Genomic DNA, 22,528 nt, shown 5'->3' on the forward strand with positions numbered 1-22,528 from the left:
GAATCTTGAATTTCACAGTTTCAGATATTTAAATCTTAAATTTCACAGTGTTGTAACAAAGCATGAATACATATTTTAAAATGGCAAAATATAAACATGGAAAACCCTTAAGACTCAGCATTTCTCAAACTGGGGGTCCCAACCCAAAAGGGGGGTTGCAAGGCTATTATGAGGGATTTGTGGTATTGGCACCTTTACTTCTGTGCAGCCTTCAGAGCTGGACGGCCAGAGATCAAGGCTGCTGGCCAGGTGCCCAGCTCTGAAGGCAGCGCCACTGCCAGCAGTAGCACAGAAGTAAAGGTGGCAATACCATACCGTGCCACCCTTATTGCTGCTGGTGGTGGCCAGCTCTGAAGGCAGCGCAAAAGAAAGGGTTGCAATACCGCAACCCCTCTACAATAGTTGTGCAACCACCTTCTGGGTCAGGATCCCTAGTTTGAGAAAAGTTGTGCACTTTCATATGCTTTTAACCGATACTACAGGGCAAAAGTACACAAAAGACCAGATTTCACGGAGGAGATCAGATTTCGTGGTGCGTAATGCATTTTTCACATCCGTGAATTTGATAGAGCCCTGTATATAATATACATACCTGCTATAATTCAAGCTCTGCTGCCTCAGCTCTTCTGGTTTTTCTGGTCTTTTATGTCTGTCACCCTCTCGTTTAATGCTTGTGTATTACAGTAATTTGTGTTGTGAAGAACTCACTTTATTGTAATAGAGTTATTAACTTAAAAATCAGAAATGACACAGGCCCAGTTCTAGAGTCTGGTATGTCCCCTTTGCAATGCTACACCACTGCAGAGGGGAGGGAAACCTGGAGAATCAATCCAGCTGGGAATTCCTTCCGCATAGAGGGAATGCACATTTGGTGAGAGTTGGGGTAACAACTCTGCACTGCCACTTCTAACCCTCCAGCATGGTGGAGGCATGGCCAACTGAAAAGGACATGAAGAGGGCCTGCTCTAACTCAGGGGCTGAATTAGCTCCTGACTGGCCCCTGAACTGGGCACAGCTGGGCAAGGGAGCCATTTATAGCATCCATCCTGCAGCTAATCAAGAACCATTACAGTCCTTGCATAATTTTAGAGCAGCTTAAACTACTCCTACTTGACTATAGCCCTAAGAGCCATTGTGCCAACCAAAGATCATTATAATGCAATGCACTGTAGGGATGTCTTCTCCCTTCTATAACGTGCCTCTTACATCAGAACAAGAAATCCACCATTTTTCTGATCCCTATTACCTCACGTGAGCGGGTTCTGGATTGAGCCTTAGAATTTGAAAGCCTATGGTCCAATTTCTTGTAATTTGCATGACTTTGTAATCTTTGAATCGGATGGATCTGCACAGTCCCACAATCACACCTAAAAGGTTTTTTGTTTTACAGTGGGGGATATATTATTTTCTTTAGATTCTATTTTTCTACTCTTGGGCACAACCTTACAAATTGTATGCCATTCACTAGCTAATAAAAGCACAAGCAGGAGCTGTTTATATGCTTTTTCGGTTACTAAGCTTTTTTTCAAAGTGGAGTCTTGAAAAAAACCATTTGTGGCCTGCTTTAGAGTATGGACACATAATGTTCCCTTGAAAGAAGTTAAAAGAAATTTAGACTAAAATCCCAAGAAAAATCCAACTGCTTTGCTTTTTTTTGAAGTATCGATAAAAAAGGATACATCTAAAATCTTTCAGTAAAGATTATTTATTGCTGAACTGTGCAACTGCTCAGAATTATATTTAAACTGTTTGAAAAGAGCCTTAATTTGCTAGCAATTGATGATGCTCCTTCTGCATAAGAATTAACTTGTACACTTCAGAGAGTGCTAGCAGCTGTATCGGGCTGATCCTCATAAAATTTTATTACTGAAAAAAGACTTAACCGATGACTCCTAGTTACCAGGGTTACAGAATGACTTCGAATGATATTAATCAACTCCAGCTTTTCACTGTAGTTTTATAATATTTTTAAAAGGATCTGCCATATGGGAAATATTATCTTAGCCCATGTAGAGACAAATGCTAAAATTTCAGGATAAAACACTTGTGGGATATTTTTTCAACTTGTAGTTGTTTTAAGAAAAATGTTCATGGTTTCCTCTGAGAGATAAAGTTCCCATGGAAATCTCTGTACACACGTGATCCATGGTATATAGAAAATGTGTTCTTCATACAACTCCAAAAATCAATCCAAGTTTGCAAACAATAAATAAAAAAAAACCAACCTGTTTTTAAAATGTTATACTGAGTATCTATGGGCCAAATTGTGCCTGGCCCCTATGCAAGTGTGCAGAGTTGGAAGTGGGCAAGGGGCCTCCTTGGCATTGCACAACAAGCAGCGAGCCAGGTATCATTGCAGTCCTTGCATTCAAGGGAACAAAGAAACTGCTCCCTCCCCAGGGGTGCCACTTCCATAACAGCCTATAGAACAAAATTGGCAGCTCACAAAGAGATGGTGTGCTCCTCCCGTGCATCAGAGAATCTGGGCAGGAATGCAGACCTGTGCATAAATAGCACTACTGAGCCGTGTAACAACTATGCTAAATACCAAAGGGATCTCTGATCACTTGAAGTCAATGAATCTTTCTATTGATCACAATGGAATTTGGTTCAGGACCTAAAGGTCCAATTCTGCTGCTCTGACGCTTGTTGAGTAGTGCCTATGTTGTTTGAGGATTCTTTTTGATTTTGTTAATCCGTTTATTAGTTGTTAAATAATTTTGTGGAGATGGAAATTTGCAAATGGTATGACAACACCAAACAGTGCTACCTAAGAATTTAAAGTGCAGTAAATGTTCATCTTCAGTATTTTTTTTTAAATTACTGATATATCAAGAATTGTTCCTCCCTCCATAGCTGGTGTGAGCACTGAAAGAACAGAAGTACATTAAACAAGTGAATCAGAATTTAATATTTTTGGTAACCACTAAAATGTTGGTGAATTAAAACATTCTATTGGAACATAAACAATAAAGCCTACAAAGTGAAGCTACAAATTTGTGGCCTGATCCCTGTAATAGGAGTTTGGAGTCAGCAGGAATTCAAGCTCAGGTCCTTAATTTGAGACACACATGTAACAGAGAAAAGAATATGAAACCTATAGATCTTGTCTGTAGATTTTCCAGAAAGGTTATACTTAAAGTATGAGGTCTTGCTGTATTTTGAAGATTTTTTTTAAAACATAACCCTAAACTATTCTGATTACTTAGTTATTTCAGAAGGCACAAGCATGGAGTGAAAAATAACCTCTACATTAAAAATAAATAATTGTTATAACTATCACTTCTCAGTTAATTTAATATTTTCTTGGTATGAACTGGAAAGTCAAAGACAAATTTTCATGTCATTCACTGCCATTTAAAACCCATTCATTAGATCTTATTGATGTTTTTAATTTGGGATTATTTATCCAAATTTACATGACTATAAAATTAAAGTACATTTCCCACAATTAAATTAAATGTTCTTAGCTACAAATTTAAACAACTTTAAGAATCAATAAGAGCTAGTTTTCTTCTGTAAATATTTGTTATGTAATCTTTTAGTTTGTGGGTTTACATTTTCATTGAGTCATCTAATAAGTTTCAGTGGGCTTTAACCATTTTCACTAGAATGAGCAATTTTAGAGATAACAAACTTTTAAAGTAACTGTTTGGAACACCTATTGTCCTGTAGTCTTTGTCTTGAATTTTCCTTTTGAATTACCTCCTCATCAGTTCCCTCTCCACTGCTGTTGATGACCAAAAAGTTTGGTTCCGTTTATTTTCTGTCTCCTGTATAATTATATTCTAACTATGAAGTTTAATAGTAGAACTTTGATATATAAGAGAACCTAGGATCATCTCTTCATACAGTAGGCATAATTTATTCTGTAAATTCTATGAGTGATCCTTTTACATTCAACCCACTATTAATTTATGTTGCTTTTATGACAGATTAAGTCAATGTCAAAATCTTCAAAATATTTCTTTGCAAACAGGGCCAATGTACATTTAGCCAATTTGAAATAAAAGGAGGTATGCCAAGGTTGGATTTGGCCCACTAACTTTAAAGAAGGAGTTCAAGTTTTAAATTGTTAGTACTAAACATAAATATTCAGTATGTAGTTAAGCACATGCAAAATAATGTTTTTAGAAGGTCACTTCTATGAGGCTGTGGAGGGAAAAAAATTTGTGTGTATTTTATTACTATTAACATCAATTGGCCATTTAAAATTATTCACATTTTATTAAACAAATTATTGCAGGATATACCTTAGGATCAAATTATTTGTAACTATAATAAGAAAGGAGTCTTGATTTTTAATTGCAAGGGCAACAAAGAATTAAAGATTAAGCTTACCTTTGTGTCCTCTGCTATAGGAATTGCACTTTTGTAAGTAGAGACTCCTTAGACAACAAGGCCTTGTAATCCTGTCTCTTGAATGAACAAGTGCCCCCAAGAGCTAGAAATGCTGTGTCTAGTAGCTTTAGAGGATTAACTAATGATTGGCAGATGAAGGCCATCGAGAAAGGAGGGGCATCCAGCCATGTGAATGTGATATCTTCCTAGTACATCAGATGGGCTTGTGAGCTTGTGCTGCACTATAGTTACATTGTATTAAAAATCGGGGCCTAACTAGGATCTGCAGAAGTAAAGTGAGCTGCAATAGAGGTGGGGTGAAATCCTCACCCCATTGAAGTTAATGGGAAAACTCCCATAGATTTGAATGGGGCCAGGATTTCATCCTTGATTTGCATCGGGTCTGCAGATAGAGGGGAAAAGATCTGGAGCTTGAGTAGGCCAACAGGAGCACTGTCAAATGAAACAAAACAGCAATGTATCCTGACCTTTCTATTTGGTAAGAAGTACCTAACTGATGATGCTTGCCTGTGTAAAAATATAGTAATGTAGATTAAAAACAGTACAAACTCTGGGAAGCTCTAAGCTCTATGTGACACATTCTCATACAGATTCTGGAAAGGGTTTTTGTTTGTTTTGTTTGTTTTTCTTTGTGATCTATTCTGATCATTGTATAACCCATATTTTCTTATACACACAAAAATGAGCAACATATTCACTTACAAACAGAAGAAGAGGCCTGGATGAAGTGTTGTGAAATCAGCATATTTATGAGCTCTCATGTGTTGACAGCTGATCTCATGTATTTACAAATGACTGATTGAATGAACGAACAATTAACTGATTGTTGGCCAGAATCTGAACAATAAGATCTGTTCCTTAGGAAGCAACTTCTATAGTAACTTCAAAGTACACATATACAGTATTACACAATATAAAACTGTTATTATTTATTTGTATTATGGTATATGCTAGGTGGTTGTTGTTTTTTTTTTTTTCTGTTTTTCATGTTATTTTAAAACTATAATAAAGACAAAGGAATAAAGAAAATCTATTTCTTCTTTTCCAGTGCTCTGTTTCCTGTGGAAAGGGTATAAAATATCGTGATGTGCATTGTGTTAACAGCATCCAAGTTAAATTAGAGGAAGAAAACTGCAGACATTTAAAGAAGCCTCGAACCCACAAAGTTTGTAGAGCTGTCAGATGTCCTGCATGGAAGGCCAATAGGTGGAAGGAGGTATGTAAAATTTATTATAATTATATAGTACTCTTCCTTCTAAGCAAAGCATAAAAGGCCATATTAATACCATACTGCTTCAATTAAAGTGCTGGACAGAAGTTGTTCTTCATGTGCTGTACACTAATTATATGTACAGTTTAAACTGAAGTGGCTCGCTTTAAAGTCTTACTTTTATCTTTAAACTACATCACAGAAACGTCTGACAAATTTGCAAGTGAAAAGGAAAGTCTGTTGCCGATTAATGGTTTGGGGGGTCTCTCAAAGGGCAGCTTGTTCTTGCAGGGAAGCTAGCTGAATTTGTAGATTCAAGATCAAATAGTTAAGATAAACATTTACATTCTGTGATTTTTTTTTTCCACCAAAACTCCAAATCTTTTGAGGTTTACTTATCAGTGTGGAATAATGTGATGAATTATGACTTGATACATTGCAGTGTTCTGCTTTTAATTTAAGGGTAAACTTTTTGGAGGTGTCTTAGGCACTGAGGAGCCTGAATCCCACTGTCTCCTATATTGCGTATATGCTTTTGAAAACATTATCCTTCATCTATGGACAACAGAATGTACACTACACTAACATTGCATGCTATGGTACTATCATACCATAGTGCAGTCAGTGCAGTATGGTGTCCCCTAAAGTCAGAAGAAGAAAGTACTGCTCCCAGGTGAAAGGGGAAAAAAAACCCTGAGTTTAATTTGTTTTGACTTCCCAATATCAGCCCCTCAAGGTAAAGTCTATTTACCCTGAAGAGAAAATGACAGTTGTCTCTGCTCCCAAGTTTGTTCTAGAAAGAATATGGCTCCGTGAATTGGTCAGTCAGTCCCTAACAATTGCAATCAGTCAGCCTGGGACAACCTAGCTGGAGCTAGTTTACAGAATCACCAGGATGGCAGTTAGTAGTTCCAAGAAATGGAGGCAGTAAGGCTGCTGTATAAAAGACATCTAGTGTACAGCATTGGAAGCAGAAATTATGTGGGAGTTAGTAAATGTGCTCAAGCATTACACACGCTGAAATGTTCTGGTGTATTAGCATTAATATATATTTTGTTTTGCACGTTAGATTGGAATTGGCTGAGTCATCTTTGGCCTGCACAGGTGCTTAACTTTACATGTGTGACTAGCCACTGGTCCCATTGAGACTTCAGTTAAACATGTCATATATATGTCTTTGCAGGATCATAGTGCTTTTTCTGCAGTGTTTTTTAAACTCGCCTGTTGAAAGTGTGTTTTTTCCATTGTAATTTGACATTTTCATCCTAAATCTCTTGTTACAAAAATGTAGAAGATTGAAGTAAACACTTCAACTATATTAACAAACAGCAGAAAACATCAGAGTGTAATAAGTGCCTTGTTAAAAGGTAATATGCAAGCACCTTGGTTTTGAATTAAATGTGATAATGGATATTACACTATGTTTTGGAAGCTACCTTCTTTCTTTTTTTCTTTCCTTTCCTTTCCATATCTATATATCTATGTATTTTCTTTATTTTAGTGCTCTGTGACCTGTGGAGTGGGGATTCAGCAACGGGATGTTTACTGTCGGCTTAAAGGCAGTGGTCGAGTGAATGGAGCAATGTGCAATCGTGATGCCCTGCCCCCTAGTCAGAAGCCCTGTTGGCTGCCTGCTTGTGTGCCATACCAATGGCTGACAGATGACTGGCAAGATGTAAGTATGATCTTTCCACTAATGTGAAGTAACTGGCCTGCAAATGTGAACAGGTCTGCAAAATTCAAAAGCTGTGACAGGAAATTTCAAAGGCACTTTTTCTTTCTAATACAGAACTCGTTTATCTAGGGTTTTAGGCAGAAATGGTGCAGGAAGTATCAGGGTTCCTAATGGGGGGAGTTTAAAACTAGTTTTAATGTCATAGTTCTGTCTCTTCAATCTGATGTAAACTGTAAATGGTGTGTGAAATGTTGAACAGTGGAAGCCTCAAAAATAAGAAATTATAAAATAATCACCTTTTAAGAATAGAAAAAGATCTACAGGGAATGTCCTGTAAGATGAAATGTTCAGTAAAAACTCAGAGGATAAAATCCTTTTGGGAACATTTCTTTCCAAATGGGAAGTTATACAAAGTGAAGATTTGCCTTTAAAAATAAGAAATAAAATAAAACATGGCATACCAGGTTAAGAAAATCTAAAGGCACAGAACTGTATATACCTTTCCTTGATAGAAGAACTGTCTCTCTTTGAGTAAAACTCGCTAATTATGTATGGTTTTGACATTATAGTAACTGTACAACATAAATAAGTAAAAATGTGAAGTAAGTATTGCCAATAGTGTTTTAAAAAAAATAGCCACAAAGATGCTCAGGGAGCCTGGCTGTTAGGTAATGTTAATTTATAACCCGATCCTCAAAGATGACCCTTAGAATCAGGATCCTAGGGGAACAAAGTCCCAAATTTGGGTATCATGATTTTTAAACTTAAATGGTGCAATATTTACACTATAAAAGTATAGTCCTCTTGACCTGCTATTTATGTACATGCCATAAACCACAGATAATTCACAGATCACTTGCTGGTGGCTTGCAAAGAGCTTGGTATTGGTCACATGATTCTGGTATATTTTCATTTGCTAAACTATATTAAAAGAAACTTGAAGATATATAAATATGTTCCTACTGTCATTTTCTCATCTAAGCATCTGCTGCATTCGCCATTGGGATATTATATTGATAAATGCAAAGTAATGCACATTGGAAAACATAATTCCACTTATCGATATAAAATCATGGGGTCTAAATTAGCTGTTGCCACTCAAGAAATAGAACTTGGAGTCATTGTGGATAGTTCTCTGAAAACATCCACTCAGTGTGCAGCAGGAGTCAAAAAAGCTAACAGAATGTTGGGAATCATTAATAAAGGGATAGATAATAAGACAGAAAATATCATGTTGCCTCTTTATAAATCTGTGGTATGCACACATCTTGAATACTGCATGCAGATCTGGTCGCCTCTTCCAATTCTAATTTATCTTTTTTTGAGATGAGGTACAGAAAATTACAACAAAAATGAGTAGGGATATGGAAAAGCTTCCATATGAGGACGGATTAATAAGATTGGGACTTTCCAGCTTAGAAAAGAGACAACTAAGGAGGGACATGATAGAAGTCTATAAAATCATGACTGGGTGTGTAGAAAGTAAAAAAGGAAGAGTTATTTCCCCCTTCTCGTAACACAGGAACTAGGGGTCACCAAATGAAATGACTAGGCAACAGGTTTAAAACAAACAAAAGGAAGTATTTCTTCACAACGCACAGTCAACCTGTGGAACTCCTTGCCAGGGAATGTTGTGAAGGCCAAGACTATAACAGAGTTCAAAAACGAACTAGATAAGTTCATGGAGGATAGGTCCATCAATGGCTGTTAGCCAAAAAAGGCAGGAATTGCTGGGTGCCAGAGGCTGGGAATGGCCAATGGGATGGATCACTTGATGTTTACCTGCTCTCTTCATTTCCTCTGAAGCACCTGGCATTGGCCACTGTTGGAAGGCAGGATACTGGGCTAGAATGGACCACTGGTCTGACCCAGTATGGCCGTTCTTATTTCTTATGTTTTTATTGTATGATCAGGAATGGGAGTGCTCATATGAATGAGAATGGGAGGGGTGGTGTCCCTGAGACAATCTCTATTAAGCTGTGCACCACACTATAACAAGGTGTGAGAAATCCTGGTTTATAATATGTCACTGTAATCGTTGAAGTACTGTGACGCTAGCACCCACTGTTAGCGTAACATAGTGGAGGAGCCAAGCTGGTGTTACTAGCCATCACTGCTAGCCTCACAGGAATGTTTTGCACATGATGCACATGGACACCTCACCTGATGATGCTAATGCTGAATCCTGGCTTCATGGGGGAGCTGTACACATACATACTTTCCAGGTCCATCCAGGCGAAAGCTGTTTTTCTTTAAGAATCCTCTAAATCATTTATCTGAACTGGGAATTTAAATGTCTATTTTAATTACATTTTAAAATGAATCATCTAGCCTCATTTTCTCCCATGTTCTTTCTTTTACTTTTTCCCATCTTTATTCTTCAACTTCCCTATCTGGTGCTTTCAGTGTCCCTCTTCTGTCCTTTTGTGTCTCTGCTCCTCACTGGCTGCCCCTTCTTTTCATCCTCCCCCCATCCCAAGAAGCACAGTGCTGCCATCTCTTCTTCTCAACCCTCACCAAAGACAAATGAAGTGACACTAACTTGACAAAGACGTCCTGAGGAACCCACTACTGAGTATTGGGAGTGCAGTGGTACTGGCTCACTGGGGATGAATACAGCCTTACAGTATATTAGCGAAGACAAACATAAACATGATGTGCTAGCCAGTGGAGCAGAGATGCTCTAGACTGTTCAGAAATATTTAGGATAATGAGTTTTATAACAGAAAATGCAAATTTTCAAGAGTGAGTATGGATTTTCCCTTCTCTCCAAACACTTGTATTTTTTATCTTGAAATATAGAGCTCTCAACTGGAAACATAAATGCATTTTGCTTTGCTGTCTCTTCTTGGTAACTTATTCCATATGTTTGTTACACTTTCTGTGAAATTCCTTCGTTCACACTCTCCTTGCCCCTTCTTTCACAGTTATAGACAATATTAATGGTTATTTATTAATTAATTAATATTAATGGTTACTAATGTAGCGTTTGAATTCATTTTATCAAGACTCCTTTATAATTTCACATTTTCAAGATGTTCACTTGCTACTGACCAAGTTACCCAGCCTACATTAATTGAATGCTTATTGTTTCTTATCCTTTCACATAGAGGAGTCATTTTGACCCAGCCCTTTATTCTGCCCTGACATTTTCTTCATTTTAACCTCTGCCTCACCTCACATGTTACACAGTCATGTAATTATACACTCTTATTCTTTCAAATAAGTGCTGGTGTCCGAGCTTTGAGAACAAAGTGAAAGGTTTGGACACTGGTTTTTTTGTACTGAAATAGAGAACAGGTGTCACTAGATGTTTCTGTTTCAGGGTTTACTTGTGCATAGCAACCGCCTGATAGATTTGTTCTTAAATGACTATTTCAAATGGAAAAGTTGTAATTTGTTTTTGTCATACTCAGTGCTCAGCATCATGTAGGAAAAAGGAAACACGCCGGAAGGTCAAATGTGTGAATGAAAATAAGATCCAAGTAAATGAAAGTTCCTGTGATCCTGCCACAAAGCCTCCATCGATCAAAAAATGTAGTATTACTCCATGTAAATATATTGTGATTACAGGAGACGTGTCACAGGTAAATTAATTATGTTACTAATGAAATTTTCACTTAGACTTTGTATATCAGAGAATATTAATATAAATTGTACATTCTGTGTAAAAAAAAAATATATATTTTAGACTTTTTCCACATGGGACTTTCACACCAACCATGATTTCTTCTTGTGACCCCAATACCACAGTCCTTTGTAATCATGTTCCACAGTTCGTTGCAGCTCTGGGTGGGAGGAGTACTGATGGGCAGGTATCTTCTGATAACTATGGAGGTAAAGGGGCAATATTTAAGCTCGTCTCATCCTCTCTCTCCTCCCACTGCACTTGTGCTGCACTGTGAGCCTGGGGGGCAGGGCTGAGTGCTGTGAGCGGTGGAGGACACTGGGTCTAGACTGTCAGCTTCTCACCATCTTTACTTTACTCTTCTTTGGAGCAGAGTGCAGGGGCTAATGGAACAGGAGGAACTGTAATGGGGGAAGATAAAGGGAACTGCTTCCCTCCCATCAGTTTTCTCCACCTTGTTTGCAGCAGCCACCATATTTTAGAAATTTTGCCATGGTCCACTGGCCACACCTCATGAAAACCACCTGAAGACCCTCAGTTAGAGAACATCTGCTCCTCTTGGTCCTTCCCACCAAATTTCTTTTCGGTGTACTGAGGGACCTCTCCTAAGGCCTCATCCAAAGCCCCACAGAAGTCAGTGGCAGTCAGAAAGACTCCCACTGAGTTCAGTAGGCTTTGCATCAGGCTCCTGGTCCCTTGGGCCTTTCTCACCTGCACTGTGTGAAGGTAACTGCGGAGCCAGCATCCCAGTAAACTCCATGGGGCCTGCTCTGAGGAGAGACCTGCCTTGGGATGAGAGATGGCATGAGCTACCATCTCCAAAGGCTCCATAGGTCTTGTGGCCTGGTTATTATAGAGTTCCATTTCTGTCCTCTGCCAGATCATCACCAAGAACCGCTGAGACTGTATAGGTGGGAGTAAGGGCTACTAAGCCCCATATTCTCGCTGAAGAAAGAATCAGGTTTGACTCACTGACTCTATATTTTGATGCTGCAAATATTCCATAGCACAGAAAATAATGCTTTTTCGGTGGGGGTTATTATTTCAGTGTTCAGCCAGCTGTGGGCTTGATTACCGGCAAAGGATCACCTACTGTGTTGGAATCCACACCATTCGGAATAATCGTGCCTATGGGCTTCGCCCTGTAGCATACCGAGATTGCCCAGTAGTGCCTTCTCCACACAGTTATAAATGTAATATCCGGGGATGTTTACAAGCAGCTACTTGGAAAGTTGGGAAATGGAGCAAAGTGAGTATAAATGTGCAAGCTAAAGCTTTACAGCTGCCTCAAACACAAAAGTTTATCAAAATTAATTTCCTGACCATGTCAATGATTTATTTTCTTCTGAACTTCTGGTTGTTATCTGTGTGTAGTGCTCAGTTGCTTGTGGAGTGGGAATAAAGGAAAGAAGAGTAGAATGCGTGACAGAAAATGGTTTCTCCAGTAGCTTGTGCCTGTCACGTTTAAAACCAGCAGCCAGAGAGATCTGTCATACAAAAGAATGTAAGTAATTGAGAGCGATGCTTATGTACCAGACGAAAGGCTTTCTTGGGATATTTATGTAAAAACTGTAAAATAAATATTTTTGCAACACAATTATACACAAGTAACTGTTCAAATTCAATTCTCAGCTCATGAAATATTGATATGGTTCAATTGTTCATTTTTAAGGTGAGGCTTTCACCAGCTGCAAAGAAATCCAGATTAAAAAAAAGATTAGGAAGGATGGTGAATATTTACTTAACATTAAAGGAAGATTGATAAAGGTACTATTAACATTTCTATCACGTGGGGTGGGTTGTGAAATAAAACTTGTATTATATAATAATAAGGGTTGTATTTTCTTTTATAGATTTATTGTTCGGGGATGCAATTTGACAGTCCCAGAGAATATTTAACATTGGTTAAAGGTGAAGCAGACAACTTTTCTGAAGTATATGGATACAGGTATAAAGGACTTGTTTTTAAAGTCAACAGGATTCTTACTTTATGAAATGTATTCAGTACTTTAAAAACAACGAGAGTTCTGTGGCACTTTAAAGACTAACAAATGTAATATTTAATTTAATTTGTTAGTCTTGCCACAGAATTCTCGTTGTTTTTGCTGTATACAGACTAACACGGCTACCCCTCTGGAACTATTCAGTACTTTTGAAACTATAAAGCAGAGTTTTCCTTTATGGGAGCACATGCATAGAAATATATTTTGGGCCCCATTTTCAAAGGTGTAGACATACAAATTCACATCAGTAATGTACATATACTTCCATGCTGAATGTGTGTGTAGCTGCAGTAACTGAGCTAACAGATGAGCTTTTATTATTTCAGTGGAAATGGCACCAGGTTATACCAGTGCTGCAAGTGTACAAAGGTCCTACTATTCAATATTTGTTGTAAGATATTCTGTGTGTAGTGTAAAATGATTTGATTATTTTTCAGTATGATACTTCGTTAGAAAATATATCAAAATAGAAACCAAAATATGATGTTCTAGGTTACAAAATCCATACGAGTGTCCTTTCAATGGAAGCAGAAGGCAAGACTGTGTATGCAGAAACGACTACCTTGCAGCTGGACACACTATTTTTAGCAAAATAAGAATTGATATAATCTCTATGCAAATTAAAAGTAAGTGTTTATGTATTGTTATTATGGGGACCCTATGTAATATCACCCTTCTGTTGGAATTTAAAATCGTAGTGACTGCCACGAATGCAAATTTAGAACCCAATTGTGCCATTTCTATGCAAACAAAAACTTCAGTGGGAATTCCATGCATGAAACATAGAACTTCACAGGTTCAAATCTTAAGCTTTCATGAGTGTCTCCTAAATTTAATATACATGCATAATTCTTACCCACATCTGTATGTATGTGTTTCTCAAGAGCAGAACTAAGCCTTTTCCTACAGCAGATTACATGGATTTTGTTTTACAAATCCAGAGATATGTTCAAGGGGCCTGTTTAGGCCCAAGCTTTATGTTTGTGTAAACTGGTGATCATGAACAAAAGGGTGATGAGAAGGGAAGTAGGAGGTTGACTGATGGATTGAAAATTAGTACTTTTCATTAAAGCCATTAACTCTAACCCTAAAGCTGGGGGCAAGGAGGAAAGGGAATATGATGTGTGGTTTAGTGGTGATGGGTATTTTTTTAATATGAATGTGTCAGGTTCTAAGCATTCAAATGGGATCAGCACTTAAAAGAATGCCCACATTTACTGGAACTTTAGAATGTAAAAAAATCTGGGAAACTCAGAATTTACAGTACAAAAATCAAACAATTGTTTATCCTCCCATCACAGAACATTTTTCTAAAATTTTGAATAATCTCTATTTTTCAGCACAATTCATAAATTTTAAGATCAGATGGAACCATTAGGTCATTTAGTTTGATCTCCTGTATATCAGAGGCCAATTTCACCTGTTACCCCTGTGTTGAGCCCAATAACTTGTTTGACTAAAGCATATCTTCCAGAATGGCATATAGTGTTGATTTGAAGACATCAAGAGATGGAGAATCCACCACTTCCCTTGTTAGTTTGTTCCAGTGGTTAACACCCACACTATTAAAAATGTGTACCTTATTTGTCTGGCTTTAACGTCCAGCCATTGGTTCTTGTTATGCTCCGTTATGTAACTACTCCAATAGTTAGTCATTCTTGCCCCGAGGATACTTATACACTGTAATCAACAACAAAAATGTGAACCAAACTTAACATATGACATGAATGGAAAGAAAAACATTAGATGTTTAAAAAAAAAAAAAAATTCATGAGTTCTTACTTCTTTAATATGCAGCTCTGTAAATTAATGAACTCAAGGTATTCATGCAATCGATTAATTATTTGGCTCTTTTTTTCTTCATTTAGTGGTGAGTGGACAGGGGTCTACTTTGCCTCTAAATGTGTTGCACTTTGTAATCTAGCTGGAATATTTTCATTAATCAGTTATGTTCTCTCTACAATTTCTAGGCCTTTGGCACTTATATCTAAGAATTATTTGGGGGAAATTCTATGACCTGTTTTATACAGGAGGTCAGACTAGATGATCACAATGGACCCTTCTGGCCTAGAAATCTTTGAATCTGTGAAACAATATTGTCACTATTACATGGATTTAATTAAACATACCATTTAAAATTTACATGGAAGCAGTTTACTGAAATAATACTTTTGCTACTTTCTGCATATTGCTTATATACTAATAACTTTTTAAAGCAACAATTTCAGTGCTAAATAATTGTCATATCTGTTTACTAGCTACAGACCTTCTCTTTGCTCAGACTATAGTTGGGAGAGCTGTTCCTTTTGCTACAGCTGGAGATTGCTATAGTGCTGCCAGATGCCCACAGGTATTTATAATATTTTTTTTCATGAAATTAACAGTTAAGAAAAAAGTCCATTTTACTAGTTGGAAGATACAGTAGGCTCTAATCTATGTTCAATATTCTGTATAAAAAAGCAGTATACTAATAAGTAATTGCTTCTTGCTCCCTTCTTTTCTACTCCATCACCCCTTACATTTCCGCCCTGTAATTGTTTTCTCCACATCTGTCTCCCTTCCTGTCCCTCACGTTCTTGCTCCATGTATAAGTATACAATCTTCTATTGATTTCTTGTGCCCTGCCTCCTGCACTAATGTTCTGATATGAAGTACCCCTTACATTTTTTGCATGGCCATTGTCTTTCCAGTGTCCTTCCAATCCCTCTTTCCAACTCCCCTCTCTTGCTATGACCGCATCAAATTTCTCTTTTCCTCTCCATCTCTTTCCTTCCCCACTTCTTTAGATCCCTTTTGGGAAAGCAGCTGACTCCCCTTCTTTTTGTATTTTCTCTTGGTTTCTCTTCTCCCATGATTTATGTGGCATGAGACATTCATTCACACAAAGAGTGGAGGAGCTGAAAGGCAATACTTACAGATGAGTCAGCTGTTGGCCACTCCACAGCAAAAGAACACTTCCCAGCATGTGTTGTGGGTTGTCTTAATGATCTACCACCTGGGATTTCATGAAGCATATTGGAATACCTCTGTGGAGAAAGAGCAGAGGTCTGATAAATGCAGATACAAGAGGGCATCCCAAGCTGGCTTAAGACCAGCACCAGAATACAGTAACCAGAAAACTAAACAAAAAACAAACAGAAAGCCTCACAAGTGCTTCACAGCACCAGATGCTGAAAAAAAATTCTTAGGGCCAAATCCACTACTGACCAAAGTGGGCAGAGCTCTATTGAACTGCATCTCTTTACACCAATGGTGAAAATGACCTTTAATAACTGATGACAATCGATTCAGCTAAGTGGGGATATATTTCTGCACTAAAATGTTCACACCTACAAAAGATGCCTTGAAGGAGTGCTGCTGGTCTCTGTCCAGATCAATTGCATCACTTCCTTCACACTCAAAGTTTTTCAGATCTGTTCCCAACCCTGAATATTATACATGACAGGCAACTGCTGTGCTATCAGTGTAATTGCACATATGCAAAGTTCATTTATTTCTGCAAGATGACATCATTGTGGATGAAGTTACATTGTGAAATGCTATGGGCTATGATTATGGAACAAGCTGCATTCCATTTGCATTAATTTTCTCCAGATGCTTTATGTCATAAAATGAATACATTCCGTTTCCTTGATACTCAAAGACCCACTTCCCCTGTGCAACATATCAGTATGTGCTGGTACACCGGGGGTGTATGAGTCCTAAAAAAAGAGCAACTAGACATGAAAATATGCAGAAAATAAGTTATACCAAACAGTACAATATGAGACTGAATCCTGAAGTAAAAATAAACTCTTAATACAGTACCTACAGTTCTTTGTATGTGGTTTACTTTTGGTAAAGCTTGGGTATTATCAAAATTCAGGTATCTCATGAACACCTTAATATTTACACCTTAAAACTAGGCTTGGAAAGATTAGATTTCAGTAAAACATTCCCAATTATACATATAAGATGATGGGGTCTACATTTACAACTCAAGAAAGAGATCTAGGAGTAATTGTGGAAAGTTCTTCTTCGAGTGCTTGCTCATGTTGACTCCAAGTAGGTGTGCGCACGCCGCATGCACAGTTTGCCAGAATTTTTTCCCTCAGAAGTACCCATAGGGTTGTCACTGGAGCCTTCTGGAGCCACGCCCTCATGGCCCTGCTGACCCTCTGCCTTTTCAGTTTCTTCTTACCACCCGTGATGGTCACTGGAACTCTTCTCTCTTGCTTAGCAAGTGCTTCCCTCTCGAGTCATTGACTCAAGTACCTGTAAATAGTTTTTATAGTAGTTCTTTGTAGTTTTTGTAGTGTAATTAGGTGTTCCACCTTATAAAGTTGTTAATCTCCCCTCCCCTCCAGAGACAGGGTATGCCTGGCTTAAGCCATGTGGGTTCTGCCTGAAACCTATGCCGAGAGACCACCTGCACTTGGCCTGCCTTAGGTGCCTTGGGGAGTCTCACCAATGGGAGAAGTGTAAGATCTGCAGAGGTTTTAAGCCCAGGACCCAGAAGGAGTTCAGTCAAAGACTGAAGTTCCTCTTAATGGAGGCCACCCTTCATCCCAAACCGGGCTCCTCTGCATTGGTGCACAGGGCCCTGGCCTCTGTCAGGGAGCTGGACAGAAAGAACTTGACACCGAAAGACTCTTGGCACCGGCATGCATCCCAGCACCGAAGGGCCCGGTGTGCAGTGGTCATCGGCACTGCTCCCACTCCCCGGTGCTGCAAAAGAAGATGAAGATGAAGATGAGTAGGGGTTGCTCTCGATGCCCAAATCTTCATCGGCAGAGACCAGTAGAGTGTGACCTGCGCCGGGCCATTCAGGCTCTGAGCCGGCGTCATCGGTTCCATTGACTCCGGGACAGAGAATGCAGGGCAGGTCAAGGAGGGCAAAGCAGTGTTAAAGACCCTTCTGCAGGCCGCACTGGATAGTGCTGATGCGGCTGCTTGGACAATGTCTTCAGGGGTCATGATGAGACGAAGCTCCTGGCTTCAAGCATCTGGACTCCCACATGAGGTCCAGACCACTATCCAGGATGTCCTGTTTGAAGGGACGGCCCTTTTCTTGTCACAGATTGACAAGAAGCTGCACAGTCTGACGGACTTGCGAGCCATGCTCAAATTGTTGGGCCTCCATATCCCAGCTCCCCAAAGGAGACCATTTAGACTGCAACCCCTACCTTGTTTCTACTGGGGATCTTCTGGGCAGGACAGTAATCGGAGTGGTAGAAATAACAACAGACGGAGGTCCCAAAATCCCTCATCCAGTAGGGACTCTGGCTGAGCGAGGCAGTCCTCAGGGGGCAAGCAGAACTTTTGAAGATGCGCCTGAGGACGGTGTAGGTTTCACTTTCCCAGATCAATCCCATTTGTTTTTACACCACGTTGCCCAATTTCACACTACTTGATCCCAGATCACCTCAGACAAGTGGGTCCTCCACACTGTCAAACTGGGATACTCCTTCCAGTTCTCCTCACGCCCATCACCCCAGCCCCTTTCCCCCTTCCTGTCCCTCTTCAGGGACCCCTCTCATGAGAAACTCCTTCAACAGGAGGTCCAGGCACTTTTAGAAGTGCGAGCAGTAGAGGAGGTGCCTCAGGATTTTCAGGGAAAGAGTTTCTATTCCCGCTACTTCCTAATCCTGAAGGCAAAAGGGGGGGTTCTGCCCTATCTTTGACCTGCTAAATCTCAACAGACATATGAAGAAGTTAAAGTTTCGCATGGTCATCCTGGCCTCAATTATCCCATCTCTGGATCCGAGCAATTGGTATGCCACCCTCGATTTGAAGGATGCATATTTCCATGTGGCCATCCTCCCAGCCCACAGGAGGTTTCTCCGTTTTATCGTCAACCAAGTAGAAAAACTGTGAAAAAGTAAATAGATAAAAAGTGAAAAAATGCTTAAAAATAAATATTGATATCTGTCAAAATTATAAAAAAATTAAAATAGAAATTCTGCCAAGTCTACATGAAACCACCCATATACATATATTTACCATTTTGGATTTTGGCAGAAGAATAAACCAGTAATATGGGGAAGTCTTTCCTGAAGAATGAGTGGAGTTGATGGAGGTTTAGATTGCATAACATTAATCTCATATCCCTTGCCACTTTACAAAATTTAAAACAAGAGCATTCAATACAGGTTTGATTCAGTTCCCATTAAAGTTGATGGTAAAATTCTCATTGGCTACTAAGGGGAGCAAGTTGGTGAAAGAGAAAAAAGCTTTTGAGCGCCAAAGAGCCCTTCTTCAGAGCTTCAAAAGCTTGTCTCTTTCACTTAATGGAGGTTGGGCCAATAAAAGACATTACTTCATTCACCTTGTCTGTCTTTAAGATAGCAAGCCTCATTCTGGCAGGTCTCATAAATTTGTAATACACAATTTAAAGTAAAATCATCACATTTCAGTTAGGACTAATAAGCAAGCCAGTTCAATAAAAATATGAATTGAGCCCAAAACATTAATCAATCCAAAGAGTTTTTGAGACTTTCAGAAATTCAGATTATTTTAAAAGTATTTTTTAAATTTGTTGTTGTTCAGAGGAAAGATATGGAGAGTGAGTGATCTGTTGTTGTCACCTGCACTGGATGTGCTATGTTTGTCTTCCTCCCACAGGATAGAGCCGACTTCATCTGTACCAAGTGCAGGCTGATTTCCATATTGGAAGAGAAGGTTAAAGGACTAGAGGCCCAAATATCAACCCTGCGTTGCATTAAAGAAAACGAAGTCTTTCTCGATCGGGCACAGGCACAGTGTAAGGAAGATTCAGAGAAGGCCGGGCAGGCGAAACTGAAGAACAGGGAAGAAAATTGGCAGCATGTGACCTCCCGAAGAAAGAGAACCTATATGCCCACCATGCAGATAGAAGTAAGGAATCGTTTTCATCCTCTCTGCACAAGTACTACGGCGGAGAACGATTTGGAGGACCCATCGGTGGGAATGGATCAGAAGGAGACCCGTTTGATCAGAAGGCAAGGGATGCATTGTCCTAGGGACAGGGGTTCCACGACCACCATTCCCAAGAGGAAGAGAAGGGTGATGGTGGTCAGGGACTCCCTCCTAAGGGGGACAGAGTCATCCGTCTGTCGTCCGGACTGGGAAACTAGAGAAGTGTGCTGCTTGCCTGGAGCTAGGATTAGGGATGTCACGGAGAGACTGTCAAAACTTATCAAGTCCTCAGACCACTACCCCTTCCTACTTCTCCACGTGGGCACCAATGACATTGCCAAGAATGATCTTGAGCGGATCACTGCAGACTATGTGGCTCTGGGAAAAGAGATAAAGGAGTTTGAAGCGCAAGTAGTGTTCTCATCCATCCTCCCTGTTCAGGGAAAAGGCCCAGGTAGGGACCATTGCATTGCGGAAGTAAATGTGTGGTTACGCAGGTGGTGTCGAAGAGAGGGCTTTGGATTCTTCGATCATGGGATGTTGTTCCAGGAAGAAGGATTACTAGGAAGAGACGGGATTCACCTAACGAAGAGAGGGAAGAGTATCTTCGCAGACAGGCTGGCTAACCTAGTGAGGAGGGCTTTAAACTAGGTCCGACGGGGGATGGAGACCTAAGCCCGAAGGTAAGTGGGGAAGAGGGACACCACAAGGAAGCAGAAGGAGGAGGCCTCCCGATTCATACTGTGAAAGTAGGCCACTCGGCTACTTATCTCAAGTTCCTGTACACAAATGCAAGAAGCCTGGGAAACAAGCAGGAGGAACTGGAAGTCCTGGCACAGTCAAGAAACTACAACATTGAGACTTGGTGGAGTAACTCACACGACTGGAGCACTGTCATGGATGGGTATAAGCTGTTCGGGAAGGACAGGCAGGGGCGAAAGGGTGGAGGAGTTGCACTGTATGTAAGAGAGCACTATGATTGCTCTGAGCTCCAGTATGAAACTGGAGATAAGCCAGTTGAGTGTCTCTGGGTTAAGCTTAGAAGCAAGAACAATAAGGGTGATGTTATGGTGGGTGTCTGTTATAGACCACCAGACCAGGAGGATGAGGTAGATGAGGCTTTCTTTACTCAACTAGGGAAAGTTTCCAGTTCACAGGACCTGATTCTCATGGGGGACTTCAATCACCCTGACATCTGCTGGAAGAGCAATACAGCAGAGCACAAACAATCCAGGAAGTTTTTGGATAGTGTCGCAGACAATTTCCTGGTGCAAGTGCTGGAGCAACCAACTAGGGGCCATGCTTCTCTTGACCTGCTGCTCACAAACAGGGAAGATTTGGTAGGCGAAGTAGAAGTGGGTGGCAACCTAGGCAGCAGTGAACATGAGATGGTCGAGTTCAGGATCCTGACAAAAGGAAGAAAGGAGAACAGCAGGATACGGACCATGGACTTCAGAAAAGCAGACTTTGACTCCCTCAGGGAACTGATGGGCAGGATTCCCTGGGAGGCTAATATGAGGGGGAAAGGAACCCAAGAGAGCTGGCTGTATTTTAAAGAAACCTTATTGAGGGCAAACCATCCCGATGTGCAGAAAGAATAGCAAATATGGTAGGCGTCCAGCTTGGCTTAACAAAGAAGTCTTTGGTGAACTTAAACACAAAAAAGAAGCTTACAAAGAAGTGGAAGCTTGGTCAGATGACTAGGGAGGATTATAAAAATACTGCTCGAACATGCAGGAATGAAATCAGGAAGGCCAAAGCACAATTGGAGTTGCGGCTAGCAAGGGACGTGAAGGGGAACAAGAAGGGTTTGTATAGGTATGTTGCCAACAAGAGGAAGATTAGAGAAAGTGTGAGCCCCTTAGAGAATGAGGGAGGCAACCTAGTGACAGAGGATGTGGAGAAAACTGAGGTACTCAATGCCTTTTTTGCCTCTGTCTTCACAGACAAGATCAGCTCCCAGACTGCTTCACTGGGTGGCACAGAATGGGAAGGAGGCGAACATCCCCCAGTGCTGAAGGAACAGGTCCAAGACTATTTAGAAGGATTGGACATACACAAGTCCATGGGGCCGGATGCAATGCACCCGAGGGTGCTGAGGGAGTTGGCTGAGGTGATTTCAGAGCCATTGGCTATTATCTTTGAAAGCTCATGGCAACCAGGGGGAGGTCCCTGAGGACTGGAAAAAAGCAAATATAATGCCCATCTTCAAAAAAGGGAGGAAAGAGGATCCAGGGAACTACAGATCGGTCAGCCTCACTTCAATCCCTGGAAAAATCATGGAGCAGGTCCTTAAGGAGTCCATTTTAAGGCACTTGGAAGAGAGGAAGGTGATCAGGAACAGTCAACACGGATTCACCAAGGGAAAGTCATGCCTGACCAACCTGATTGCTTTCTGTGATGAGGTGACTGGCTCTGTGGATGTAGGGAAGGCGGTGGATGTGATATACCTTGACTTTAGCAAAGCTTTTGATACTGTCTCTCACAGTATTCTTATCAGCAAGTTAAAGAAGTATGGGTTGGATGAACGGACTATAAAATGGATAGAGAACTGGCTAGAGCATAGGGCTCAGCGAGTAGTGATCAATGGCTCCATGTCTAGCTGGCAACCGGTCACAAGTGGAGTGCCCCAGGAGTCGGTCCTGCAGCGGGTTTTGTTCAACATCTTCATTAATGATCTGGATGATGGAGTGGATTGCACCCTCAGCAAGTTTGCAGATGACACTAAGCTGGGGGGAGTGGTAGATACCCTGGAAGGTAGGGATAGGATACAG

At 40.2% G+C, this 22,528-nt stretch overlaps 1 protein-coding gene across 3 annotated transcripts in view; it reads left to right on the top strand.

Annotated features, from left to right (window-relative positions):
- ADAMTS20 (ADAM metallopeptidase with thrombospondin type 1 motif 20) overlaps positions 1–22,528 on the top strand; it is a 156,039-nt gene that overhangs the window by 129,128 nt on the left and 4,383 nt on the right. For all 3 annotated transcript variants that reach the window (XM_067564179.1, XM_067564180.1, XM_067564181.1), the window contains 9 exons: positions 5,411–5,578; positions 7,074–7,247; positions 10,664–10,834; positions 11,924–12,124; positions 12,250–12,379; positions 12,548–12,642; positions 12,729–12,823; positions 13,371–13,504; positions 15,137–15,228. In XM_067564179.1, coding sequence (XP_067420280.1) covers positions 5,411–5,578; positions 7,074–7,247; positions 10,664–10,834; positions 11,924–12,124; positions 12,250–12,379; positions 12,548–12,642; positions 12,729–12,823; positions 13,371–13,504; positions 15,137–15,228 — 1,260 coding nt within the window. The remainder of the gene's footprint in view (positions 1–5,410; positions 5,579–7,073; positions 7,248–10,663; positions 10,835–11,923; positions 12,125–12,249; positions 12,380–12,547; positions 12,643–12,728; positions 12,824–13,370; positions 13,505–15,136; positions 15,229–22,528) is intronic.

Source organism: Emydura macquarii, unplaced genomic scaffold (assembly GCF_026122565.2).
Source record: "Emydura macquarii macquarii isolate MOO-44397 ecotype Brisbane River unplaced genomic scaffold, CSIRO-AGI_Emac_v2 contig_2636, whole genome shotgun sequence".
Lineage (NCBI taxonomy): Eukaryota > Metazoa > Chordata > Testudines > Chelidae > Emydura > Emydura macquarii.